This window comes from Globicephala melas, chromosome 13 (genome assembly GCF_963455315.2).
Source record: "Globicephala melas chromosome 13, mGloMel1.2, whole genome shotgun sequence".
Classification (NCBI taxonomy): Eukaryota; Metazoa; Chordata; class Mammalia; order Artiodactyla; family Delphinidae; genus Globicephala; species Globicephala melas.
In genome coordinates this window covers 46,433,950-46,447,342 of record NC_083326.1, presented here as the reverse complement: position 1 = coordinate 46,447,342, position 13,393 = coordinate 46,433,950, and the positions used below count along the sequence as shown (strand labels likewise).

At 39.4% G+C, this 13,393-nt stretch overlaps 1 protein-coding gene across 3 annotated transcripts in view; it reads right to left on the bottom strand.

The window, feature by feature from the left end:
• AQP4 (aquaporin 4) overlaps window positions 1-13,393 on the bottom strand; it is a 284,383-nt gene that overhangs the window by 245,531 nt on the left and 25,459 nt on the right. For all 3 annotated transcript variants that reach the window (XM_070043430.1, XM_070043432.1, XM_070043431.1), the window contains exon 2: window positions 2,597-2,804. In XM_070043430.1, coding sequence (XP_069899531.1) covers window positions 2,597-2,717 — 121 coding nt within the window. In that variant the 5' untranslated portion in view covers window positions 2,718-2,804. The remainder of the gene's footprint in view (window positions 1-2,596; window positions 2,805-13,393) is intronic.

The following is a 13,393-nucleotide window of genomic DNA, read 5'->3' as shown; positions in this document are numbered from 1 at the left end:
ATCACAAAAATTAAGAGAATAAATGGTAAATGTCTTACCAGCCCATATTCACTGAGGAAAATAATTCCCCAACTTGGAAAACTTATGAACTCAATTAAGAAAAATAAAAATTAGAAAAAAAAGAATCCAACTTGCAGAAGAGATTATACATTTATGAACTTGTAAACATAGCTTAGGTTTACCAAGTCAGTGATTTTAAAACGCCTGTACTGATGCTACGGCATGTATCACATATGTTTATCTTATCTGCCTTTTTTGGTTAGGAGGCTCTTTCAGGGCTCACGAGGCATAGGAGAACCTGGGCATGGATCATACTTTGAAAATACTTAGCTTTGTATCTTTTGGCAAGTCACTTAAAGTTTCAGTTTAATCAGTTGATTCATGTGTGCTCTAGGGGATAATAATATTCACCTTCTCCCCCTCATAGAAGCAATACATAGGGTAGAGGCATGGACTTCAGAGAGATACAACCTGGGTTTGAATCCTAGCTTTCCCTCCGTACCTCAGCCCACTCATGTGGGGCCTTGTCTAACTTCCTCACCCACCTGAGCCTTAGTTTCCTCATCTACAAACTTAGAATAGCACATCCAGTGAGATGTCTACAGGGTAAGAGAAAATACATGTAAACATCTGGCACTTAGTAAGCTTTCCATCAATTGTAGCTACTGATGTTTGTGGACACATTTTGTAAATTGCATTGTATATGTCAGGCTATCATATGACTTGGCTGTTTCCTCAGAAGTCATGTAGTTTCTTACCGGCAGACTAAATCACAACATTTCTCCATGAGTCTGTATATAGGAATATATTTTCTTTTACGTATTGGAGTTTTGTTGTGATACTTTTCTTGGAAAATCTATTATGAGACTATGATGTTAACAAACCTCCCAATAATGAGATCTCTTTGATTCTTCCTTCTTTGCTGCGTTCCAGTCTATAGTCTACAGTGAGGTTTTCATCTATTCACTCGTTCAACAAACACCTCCTGAAGGCTTACTATGTGACAAGATCTATGCTAGGAATTATATTGCAAAAGGAATCAGCCTATTTATTTTATCACAGATGGTTTCATTCAGTATTATCAGTTAGTATGATAAAATGTTGCAGTAATATAGAAAACAGAAAATATTATAGTTTCTATAAACTGTAATGGGAATTAAAAATAAGTTTGGACAATATGTTACATATTCTCTAGAAAATAATTATATGCAAATTCTTTTCACAAGAGTTACCATATAAATTAAATAATTCCAAAGTGTCTATGAGGCTAAAGCAAGGATAGGAATTTAAAAATGGAAACAACTTTTAAAATCATCATTATTTAAGACTTAGTATGGAATTATCTTTCAGGGTAGATTCCTTTTTTTTTTTAAACATCTTTATTGGAGTATAATTGCTTCACAATGGTGTGCTAGTTTCTGCTCTATAATAAAGTGAATCAGCTATACATACACATATATCCCCATATCTCCTCCCTCTTGCGTCTCCCTCCCACCCTCCCTATTCCACACCTCTAGGTGGTCACAAAGCACCAAGCTGATCTCCCTGTGCTATGCAGCTGCTTCCCACTAGCTATCTATTTTACATTTGGTAGTGTATATATGTCCATGCCACTCTCTCACTTCGTCCCAGCTTACCCTTCCCCCTCCCTGTGTCCTCAAGTCCATTCAGGGTAGATTCTTAAGTGCTTTATATCTAGAATAATTTAAAAATGGGCCACAGTTGGAAACAATTAAGGAATAGTTCTATTTTTATTTTTCTTAACAGTCATAAGCCATAGGCTATTTCTACTAACGGAAAACAACCAAATTTCACAACACCTATGTGTATATATTTCTATGATGTTCTAAAACATGTCCTTGCATCATTATAAACATAATCCATTTTAACAGTAATTGAGTGCCTCCAACATACAGCAATTACAAACTGAATGATGAGTATACAAGATAAGTAGAGTAGGCGGCAACCAGTGGACCAAAGCTGGCCTACCAGCTGTTTTTGTAAATAACAGTTTTATTGGAACACACCCTGATTCGTTTGTTTACATAATAATCTTTGGCTGCTTCTGTGATCCGTTGGCAGAGTTGAATAGTTGTGATAGAGACGACATGGCCTGCAAAGCCTAAAATATTTTCTCTTTTTTTACTGAAAAGGTTTGCTAACTCTTGCTTTATATTAAAGATATGAAAGAATTTCTACACCAACTGGAGTATCCACACAAAAATTAAAAAGGAATTAAAAGAGTTTGCTATATATTCAGCTCCCTTTAGGCTTGTGCTCAGTGCTTAGTAGACACATCAAAGGTAGGATAAATGAGTAGACAGATTCTCTACAAGCAGTCTTTGCTGAGCCAAAGGGCTGATGAGCCACTTGCCCAGGATAACAAAAATTCCAAGAGCGGTCCCAAGGGACCAAGCAAATGCTCCCCAGAAATGTATAACCATCCTTTCTCTGGGGAGCTGGAGGTTTTATTTTGTATCTAATGCTCTGTGTTGTTGGAAATACTGTGACTTTGTATATATCTATAAACACCATAGCTCATTTAAGTGAAAATGACCATTGTCATTAAAAATAGGAAAAAAAGTTGAGGTGTTACCTGTGTGTTGTTCTTCAATCCAGACTTGCAAATACATGAAGAGGAGTAGCCCTGCTACTCCAAATATCAGCACTGAGAGGAAGACTTGTTTGGGGTTCATGACCATTTCAGATGGCTGCATCTCTCATTTCTGAAGACCACATAGTTTGGTTTTCCACAGAGTTTCGATCCTTTCTTTTCCTCTTAAGTGCTCGTTCCGTGAAGCAACCTAGAATTTTTTAAAAATCCACATTGTACCTTGCTGATAACATTTCTTCCCAAATATGGTACAGATATACAGTATATCAACAATACTGAGGATTTCCATGAACTTTAACACTCTGAAGACAGAAGAGACTGTAGTTGATGGCCCTAGAATGGCAATTTTCTATTGTTGCCTTTATCTTATCTAAGGAATGTGCTATCCTACAGTTAATAAGTAACAGCCTAACATTTAATTAGGGGAAGCATCCCAGACTTCAGCTCTCCTATATCGTAAAGTCAGGTTCAAGTTATCTTAGAATGGCTTTGAGGGGAAAGAAGACTCTCAGAATAGACTGTTGAGGAAGGGATTTTGAAAAACATGTTTGTAGATAAAGGGGGAAAACACCACTTCATGTCTTAAAAATATAAAAATTCAAAAATGAAAGGTTCAACCTCTCATTTCCCTCTCCTTGAAAAGTAGTAGGTTTCTCCAACTTAAAGAGCACACTTGGGGCTTCCCTGGTGGCGCAGTGGTTGGGAGTCCGCCTGCCGATGCAGGGGACGCGGGTTCGTGCCCCGGTCCGGGAAGATCCCACATGCCGCGGAGCGGCTGGGCCCGTGAGCCATGGCCGCTGAGCCTGCGCGTCCAGAGCCTGTGCTCTGCAATGTGAGAGGCCACAGCAGTGGGAGGCCCAGTACCGCAAAAGAAAAAAAAAAAAAAAAAGAGTACACTTGGGGTTCCCTGGTGGCACAGTGGTTGAGAGTCCGCCTGTCGTTGCAGGGGACGTGGGTTCGTGCCCCGGTCCGGGAAGATCCCACATGCCGCGGAGCTGCTGAGCCCGTGAGCCATGGCTGCTGAGCCTGTGCGTCCGGAGCCTGTGCTTCGCAACAGGAGAGGCCACAACAGTGAGAGGCCCGCGCAAACAAACAAACAAAAACAACCACTTAAATTCCCTCAAAGGCATAAAAGGATAAATAATGAAAAGGTCAGAGTTCAAGGGCCTCTCCCACAATAACATGGGAGTAGAGAAATCTACCTTGGATTACAGAAATCTACCTCAGTAACAAAATGTTACTTTACTTAAATAAATATTGAAATGACATTGTTTTAGAATGATCTCATTTAGTGGAATCCTAACCTTCCTCTTTTTTTAAGCTCCATCCACTTTTGAGAATTTGATGAAAATATAAACCCTCTCCTTAGAAAAATAAACACACACAAAATCTAGCGTCAAAGATCAGTATGTTGGGCTTCCCTGGTGGTGCAGTGGTTGAGAGTCCCCTGCATCGGGTTCATGCCCCGGTCCGGGAAGATCCCACATGCCGCGGAGCGGCTGGGCCCGTGAGCCATGGCCGCTGAGCCTGCGCGTCCAGAGCCTGTGCTCTGCAATGTGAGAGGCCACAGCAGTGGGAGGCCCGTGTACCGCAAAAGAAAAAAAAAAAAAAAAAGAGTACACTTGGGGTTCCCTGGTGGCGCAGTGGTTGAGAGTCCGCCTGCCGATGCAGGGGACACGGGTTCGTGCCCCGGTCCGGGAAGATCCCACATGCCGCGGAGCCGCTCAGCCCATGAGCCATAGACGCTGAGCCTGCGCGTCCGGAGCCTGTGCTCCGCAACGGGAGAGGCCACAGCAGTGAGAGGCCCGCGTACCGCAAAAGAAAAAAAAAAAAAAAAATCAGTTTGCTTACAGACACTTACTGCAACCCAAGTTAAGAAACCCTGCTCCCTATGAACAGCCGTGCAAATATGCAGTAGCTTGCATGGTGAGCTCACATAGTTAGCAGCCCAGCTAATGAGGCCAAGGTCATGGCTTTGTGTCTAAGGCTGGTCAAAGACTTTAGCTCTGTTCCTTGGCCACGGACCACACCGCCCCCCCTCTTGGGATGAGCTGAATAAATGGTTTCTCACTGCGAGGACATTACATACACTGCTGTGTCTAAAAATTCTCTCTCCTTTCTCTTCAAAAATGCCTCAAAAACTTCTGAAAGAATACGGATTTAGCCTTTTTAAGAGGCGTTTGGTGAGGTGCCAGGTAAAAGTTTAAAAATGCTGTGGGAGACTGCTAGGCTGGTGAAAGGATAATATTTAGCTATACTTGGCAAAATCAATGTTCACGCAGGTGTCGGGCTTCAAAGGTAACCTGTGAGGTCAGAATTAGATGTGGATGTGGCAGAATGATCTCGTGATTAGAAAAAAGAAATCCACCAAATGGGTAAAAGTGTTTATGCAAAACAACAGTGAAAAGACCTATTATAAATACATTTTTTCCTTCATATTTTAATTATACATGGAAGGTCCCAGAGTAAGAGCAGTGATTGTCAGCACTACCTGAGGAGCTTTCTCGAATCCACTTCTCTGAGTCCCTTGATGAAGAGAAAACGGTTAATGTTTTCACAAGTGCTTTTGAGGATTTCAAGCACTTTCTTGATTTGGGTAGTAGAGGAAGTTTTTAAGTAAGTAGAAGAACTGAGAGTATTATCATACTGCTTACTAGGTGGGTGATACTCTGCTCTTATGTTGCTTCAAAACTGAAATATTATGGGCTTTCCAAACATATGCAACAAAGAACAGTTCCCGAGGGAGATTTGCAATTTGAGGTGTTCCAAGATTGAATCCCTCAAGGAAAACTCCGAAGGGAAGCCAGCTTTCTCTTTTGTTGATGCTGCAGTTAAACAATGAACAGACACAATTCCTGAGTCCACAAGAAGATTCAGATAGGAGAAAACCAGTTAAACAAAATCTACTACTAACAAAGAAATAGTTGTTTACAAGAAAAAAGAGACGTTTACAATCTGTCTACATAATTAAAACTTAACCCAGATGAAAGGGGATAGAAGAAAACGCGTAAATCAGAACAGAGCCAAAGACCTGTGGGAATGGTGGGTGTGAAAGGCAAAAGAAGTACTCCTTGGGGGTTTGCAGAGGAAAATTATTACCTACGACGCTGGAAAAAGATTAAGAATTTGCCCTTTCTTTCTTCAGGAGATGTTGCTATACTCTGACATATCCTCCTGGGTAAGAAGTCGGTAGAAAACTCGTAATTGTTATTATGGCAGATGTGAGTAGAACTGAGCGATTAAAGCCACAAGGCAGAAAGGCAATCTCGTGTAAAACGGAGAGATACGTTTGATTTTCTCCCATCTCAGTCCATTAACCCAACGTTGGCATTCGGAAATGGCTCTCATTAAACAGAGGTGAGGTACTAGGAGCGGCAGTATTGCTTTAAGCAAACGTGAAGGTCAGCTGTGATGGGAAAACACACCTATTTGGAGATCATACATCTACCTCCATGCCTGCAGAAAAAGTGCAGACTACTGGAGATGGAAATTACTTGGAATAATGCTATTTTAGGTACCAGCATTATACAACATTTCCACGGTCAAAGGCTTCCTGTATTTTGTTCAATCCTTCCTCTGCCCGCTCATACGCGCAGTACCTTGTACCTAACAGGTACCCAACAATGGGTTGCACTGAATTGAATTTGGAGCTCCAATAACAAAATACAGGTAATTAATTTTCTAGTTGTATTTGTAAATCCTTAGTCCTAAATTTTGAATGGAGAAATATAGACTATTAAAATACTGAAAGGGTCTATATGACTTTTTTTAAAAGTACATATTTATTTTTCTTTGCATATCCTATGGACTTGTCCCTAATAAATACGAAAATATAAAAATAATTACCTTCTTAACAATAAATTTTTCTAGTAGAGTTTACAGTTTTCACAAGAACTTTAGCATGCTTTAAATACTCATTGAACAGGGTTTCCTCACCCTGGTCATGTCTGAGATTTTCTATTTAATTTCAATCATTTAAAAAATATATTTATTATTAATTATTAAATAATTAATTAAACTTATTGGTATTTTATCAATTTCTGTGTTCAGTATTAATTAGCCTGTGTCAGACTTCCCACCCACAGAACTGTAAGACAATGCATTTGTGCTATTTAAGCCACTAAATTTGCTATGATTTGTTATAGCAGCAAAGAAAACTAATATAGTACATTACTATTACAAAGTAATTTTAAAGGAAGACAGTTTACGAAATTACTATGAATGGGTATAATAATACTGATCTTTTCAAATAGTTTTCACATGGTTTCTCAGGCCTAGTGTTTCATGGTCTATTCCTGTAATAGCGCCATTGTTCAACGTGTTTTGTCATACAGAACATAGAAACATATTCCTTCACTAGACACTAATTTGTAGGTGCTTCCTTATGAATCTTGTTGCTTTGATTTCCTGTGTCATTTGTTTAACAGGTACCTTCTACTTTTAGCTGTTGTAATTAAACTTTAATTATAATTAAGGTTTTTAACAAGACAAGGCTTTGCCCTTTTATTCTCTGCTTTAGAAGAAAAAGTTTTAAACTCATATTTTACATTCTACGGTTCAGTGTAGAGTGTTTTGTTTTAGTTTGGTTTTTGCAACAATAGCCTGTCTTTAAAGACTGCACATGACTAAAACCAAAGGCCCTTGCAAATATTTGTTTGTATTAAAGAGGGGAAAAATAAAAATACCCATACAGATTATTGTTGAATGGATTGTTCATCTCATTTCTCATTTTTATTTGTTCCCCACTCTGAAGATGTCCAAGTGTTAAATATGGATGAGACAGAAATAGTGTTATTTTTACATTTGTTTAAGCACAGTCACAAGAATTTGTAGCATGTATTTATATGTCAGTCAGGAATCACCAGGATCACATTCAGGAAAACATGAGGTAAATTCAGCGTCAAATTCTATTTCATTAAAGGGTCCTATGAAGATAGAGGGAGTCCTTAAAAAGTTTTTTTGAGTCCTGAAACAAGGAAATGGCAATCTGAGTGATCATTTCTAAGATGACTTGAAGGAGTTATCAGTGAGGGATTATGTCAAATGAGATAAGTGATAACTACAGATTGGATAAGGGGGAGGGCGGTCAGCAAGTCAAATGAAATGACTGAGTTTTAGTTACCATACTAGTTAATAATATAACCCAAGAAGTGTTAAATAAAAGATGGCTTCCACAACCTAAGAGTCCATCAACAGATAGATAAAGAAGATGCGGGGGGTGTGTGTGTGTGTGTGTGTGTGTGTGTGTATACATACACACAGTGGAATACTACTCAGCCATTAAAAAAATGAAATATTTTTGCAGCAACATGGATGGACTTGGAGGGTATTATGTTAAGTGAAATAAGTCAGACAGAGAAAGACAAATACTATATAATATCACTTATATGCGGAGTCTAAAAAATACAGCAAACTAGTGACTATAACAAAAAAGAAGCAGGCTCACAGATACAGAGAACAAACTAGTGGTTACCAGTGGGGAGGGGGGAGGGGCAATACAGGGGTGAGGGTGGGGGGCACAAACTAATGGGGTCACCATTCAACCCACTGAACCAGGCTTTGTCTGGCCACGGTGACTGTTTTGGAGGCCATTTAATCAGAACCAAGCTTAGCGCTCTGGATGGATGGTCATGAGATGTGATATTTTCTTTCTCAGTGACTGTGAATAAGGAAGCACATAGTTCCCGCTGTTGCTGGAAGTCTTCTGGCAGCCCTGATGGAAGCCAGCCTAAAAAACAAGGCAGCACAGAGGAAAGCAAAGCTGAGAAACCTGCAGAGAAACAGAGGAACAGCTCTGACTAGGCCCTGAAGGTACTCGCTCTGCCTCTGAATTTGTAAATTAGGAGTTCCTAATAAAGTTCCTTTATTTTTCAGTGTATTACAAAGCAATTGTAAGTACAGTGAGCGAACTTAGGAATAAGCTATATTTTGGGTGAAGCAATTTCAGCAAGATAATCAGAAATAAATGAAAAGAACAGTGCTAACATTTATTGAGCAGTTATACATTGTAGGCTCTGTTCTGAGCATTTTATATTGATTCTTTAATTTAATTCTCACAATAACTCTACCTCCCCAGTCAAGAAATCTGCAGGACTGGCTCACATAACCACACGGTCTGATGCAGAGTTCAGTGGGAGGTGAGGCGAGAGGTGGAGGTGGACACAGACCACAGAAGGCCTCAGCATCAACATAGGGTGACTACATTTGTCCTGTGGACACCAGGGGACCGACGGCAGGTTTGAAGGGAGTGGAAGGATCAGGTTTGCATTGAGGGAGGATCACTCAGAGGCAGTGTGGAGACGGGATGGAAGGTAAAGGAGACCACAGGCGATTGGGAAGAGGACAGCTGCTGGCCAGGAATGCCCAGGGCAGGGATTGGATTCTATCCCAATCCAAAAATCCTTCTGTCCTTCCATTCACGCACATCCTCTTGTCTTTCATTACTGGAGGCAGTTTATCATAGTGGTTAAGTATGAAGATTCTGGAGCCCGACTGCCAGGTTCAAGTCACAGCTTGATGACTTACTACTTTAGTCACATGGCTTATTATGTAACTGCTATGTGCCTCGGTTTCCTCACATCTAAATTGGGGAGAATAAAAGTGTTTACCATGTGAGGTCAGCGTTGTGAAATGTTGATACGTAAAAGCTATTTAGAAGAATACCTGGCCTATAGAGGTTGTCTATAATATTAAAATGTTAATATCTTTACATTCCAGATGTCCAGCACGGGGGTAGCTACACTGTAATTAATCAATAAATATCTGTTGAAAGATAGGGTACTTTTACTTCAAAAGGCAGTCTGCTTTTCCTGTTAGAAAGGTTTATTCTTTCAATTCAAGCCAATTCAACCCAATCAATAAACATCCATTAGGCTGGAATATGACTAAGGCTCAGTGCCAGACCCTGTAAGCAAAGCCAAAGGGAGTAAGGTTTACTCTTTGATCTTCATCAGAGAACAGCTGAACCTAGCTCTTCACAATTTGCACAAGTTGGTTTTAGTAGAGTCTTCTAGAACAACTCATAACAAATCTGTTCTCCCCTTTACATGACAGACTTTCCAATTATTGAAAACAATTATCCTGTCTATCCTTAATCCTTTGACTCCCAGATAAACAATACATATGCACAATTCCTTCAGCCGTTCCTTACGGGACATGGTTTAGGAGTCTTCAGTCAATTGAACCATCCTCCTCCAGACACATTTGTGCTTTAAATGCAGGGCTCAGAAGTAGAGTGCTTTTGAACGGATGGGTAATGTTCTAAGCATCAGCACCATAAAAATAATAGCTAAATGTGAGGGAATTCACAGATAAAGTGGGAGAATAAAACAGGTTACAGGTTAGAGCCTGAGGGATTTCCTTCAGTCCGAACAGCAGGGTAGTAGAAATATCTTCTTTATAAAACTTTGAAAGAAAGGATTAATGAAGTAGGAAACTTGTCATAAAGAACATGCAATTAAGAAACTAAGACAGGATCTTATTACATGGGAGACTGTAAATGAACAGTTTGTTTAATAAGTAAACATAGGGCAAGGACTTAAATAGCAGGCATGAAGGTTAACCATGAAATATGGTCCCCCCAAAAGTGGAAAAAGAAGAGACCAGAAAAGATGACTACACCAAAGTGAAATTATTGAGAGAAGATCAAAAAGGACTAAAGGATTTTGGAGAGAGGAACCGGAAGATGAAAATTTTTTTATTCTAACCATGAGTTTGAAGTGTCAGAAGAGAAAAAGGATATGTGTTTTACTGTAGTGCACAGTAGGTCAAAATAGTTCTAACATATACAAATGTCATTCACACACCCTTGAATCTTAAATAATAATGTAGTACTTTGAGTACTATGTAAGCAAGTAATATATGTTTATTTAAATTTTTGTTTTCGGTTTCAGTGATAGCAGGATATGAGTTTTTCATATCAACTAAAGGAAGAAGTTGCTTTTCAGGGAGATAGACCAATATATAAAGGAATTACAAAATCTAGTGAGTTTGGTGGGGCATTATAGCTGAAAAAAGTGACATGATTCAAAAATAGGATAATGTAGGAGTGAGTGAGTAAGAGAGACAGAGAGAAAGCCAGAGAATTTTAAAAGCTTCATAGCAATATATTTACTTCCAAAAGACCTCAAAAAATAAACAAAATCCAGCATGTAATGAACTATTATGTAGATATAACATTGACATTGAAGATGAATCATTAAGATCACAGAAAAATATTCACAATACCCTCTTAAGTGAAAAGGGCAGGCTATAAAACTGCTGGAACATGCAGTTTGCTAAACATTGCAGTGACCCCCCCCAGTCACGGGTAGAATTGTGTTCTGTCCCTCCTTATGATTGGTGGAGGTTGTGTCACTAGTAAAAAATCCAAAACAAACCAACAACAAACAAACAAGAACAAGCTGGCAGCACTGCAGAGGCAACAGGCGGGGACCTCCCTGGCGGTCCAGTGGTTAGGACTCCACGCTCTCACTGCCTGGGGCCTGGGTTCGATCCCTGGTCAAGGAACTAAGATCCTACAAGCCGCATGGAGCAGCCGCCCCCCACCCCCTCAAAAAAAAAAGAGGCAACAGAATGTTAGGAAGTCATTTTGATCTTTGCACTTCTTCTGAGTAAGCAGTAGTTCAAATTAGAATGTTAGCTACAACATGAAACAGAATGGATCAAATTGGTTTTGCAATGTTACTTTTTACAATAAAATAGCAGTATCTGTACTTAATTAATGTCCAATAGTTAAGACGACTTCTAGAATGACAAACTCCTGTGACAAATAACTTAGACAAAAAGTTTGGCATTGCTTTATATTCAACAAACTGTCCTGATATATTTTCAAATGAGTATTTTTATGATGAGACAATAAAACATAGACTGTTTTATTATTACTATGTTACTTGCTGTTACCTGGATAAAATATCTTTTCTATGTTGTCACCTATATATTACATTACTTCTATATTCCCTTTTCTGCTCATCACAGTAACAATAAAACCCTTGTAAGGGTGTAATACTTATAGAGTATCTTACTTTCTTATGCCACATATGTTGGCTAGTTATTTCTATTAATGATTAGCTAGACAGTCAATAACTATTTAGAAGATTGATTTTTCCCCATCATTATATATTATCTAGACATCTGGTATGCTGCCATTGTATAATGTCTCTTGTAGAAAGGATAACACTACTTTCCATAAAATAGCAAAATTCTAAGGCTAACCTAAACCTCTATAAAACACTAGAAATACGTGTATATTCTAAAATAAATATGATTTGTTTCTTAGGGATAGCAAAGTTTGTGAGCAGCACTCAAAGCTGGCTTCAAGCAATCTCATGCAAATATTTATTAAATTTTACTACATGCCCCATCTCTTTGCTCTTGTTTCACATTCTAGTCCATCTGTGCTTCGCCTGCAACCATTTAATAGAGAAACAACATGAAGTAGAACAGAAAAGGTGCTAATCTACAAATCTTGGTTTAAAAACGAAAAATAAATTAAACTTGCAAAAATATCTACTGACAAAAATCACAGAGTAAGCTCTTAAGGCATTTTCAAAGAACATACCGCAAAACAGTGCTCATATTAAAACATCAAAGTAACTGCCAGAAGGTAGTCATTGAAATAAGTATAGTTATATTGAGAAGCCTGAAATGATGCCAACAAAGCAAAGTAGGAATAATATATAACTCTGAAGATTAACATCCCATAAAAAAGGCAGAAAATACAACAAAATATATAAAAAAAGAATTGTGAGCCTGAAGGATACTACAAAATTATGAATAATTAGTGAAGTTTTTTTCTTTTTTTATTTGCGGTACGCGGGTCTCTCACTCTTGTGTCCTCTCCCATTGTGGAGCACAGGCTCCGGACGCGCAGGCTCAGCGGCCATGGCTCACGGGCCTAGCTGCTCTGCGGCATGTGGGATCTTCCCGGACCGGGGCACGAACCCGTGTCTCCTGTATCGGCAGGCGGACTCTCAACCACTGAGCCACCAGGGAAGCCCTAGTGATGCTTTTAATGCTATTATTGTACTGGTTAATCTAAATTAATTTAGTTAACTAATCAATGAAGAGTATGTCTAGTTAAATCTAGTAAAGGGACAGACTGAACTCATGAACTTATGTAAGTCCCCTACATACAAACCCTCAAGGTGCGAACTTTGAAAGATGCAAACGTGCATTTGCATGTCCAATTGTGTAAGTTAGTTCACGTGTCTGGTGTACATTGTCACGTGCGTCCATCCTCTACAAGTGGTTGTGCTTTTGTGTGCTTTATCGTACAGTACTGTTGCTGTGCAACACGAGGAGCTTACCAATGAAGATCTGATGGAATTGGAGGCCCAGAGAAAGGACAGAGAGAGACGAGAGGAAGAAGTAACTGAAAACCCAAAGAGATTCACAACGCAGGAAATGGCAATGGGATTTTCTTTGAGCAGGCACTGCTAGTTTTTGAGGACAGGACCCAAATGTAGAATGATACACGAAGGTTGCAGCAGCCACTCAGAATGCAATCCAGCACTACCATGTCATCTATGATGAGAAAAAAAGTGCTACTACCCAGACATCACTGGATCGCTTTTTCAAGCATGTAGATAGAATTGAACCCAGCAAGGAACCAGAACCTGTGCCATCAGCGTCAGGCGTGAGTGAAATTGCAGCTTGCCCTCCATCTCCTATTGCTGACGATCCTTCAGCTCTACCATCTCCCACCTCCTCTCCCTCTTCCACTTAGTAACTCTTCTTGCCTGTTCACTCGATGGCAGCCCCTGTATGCCAGCTGTTGTG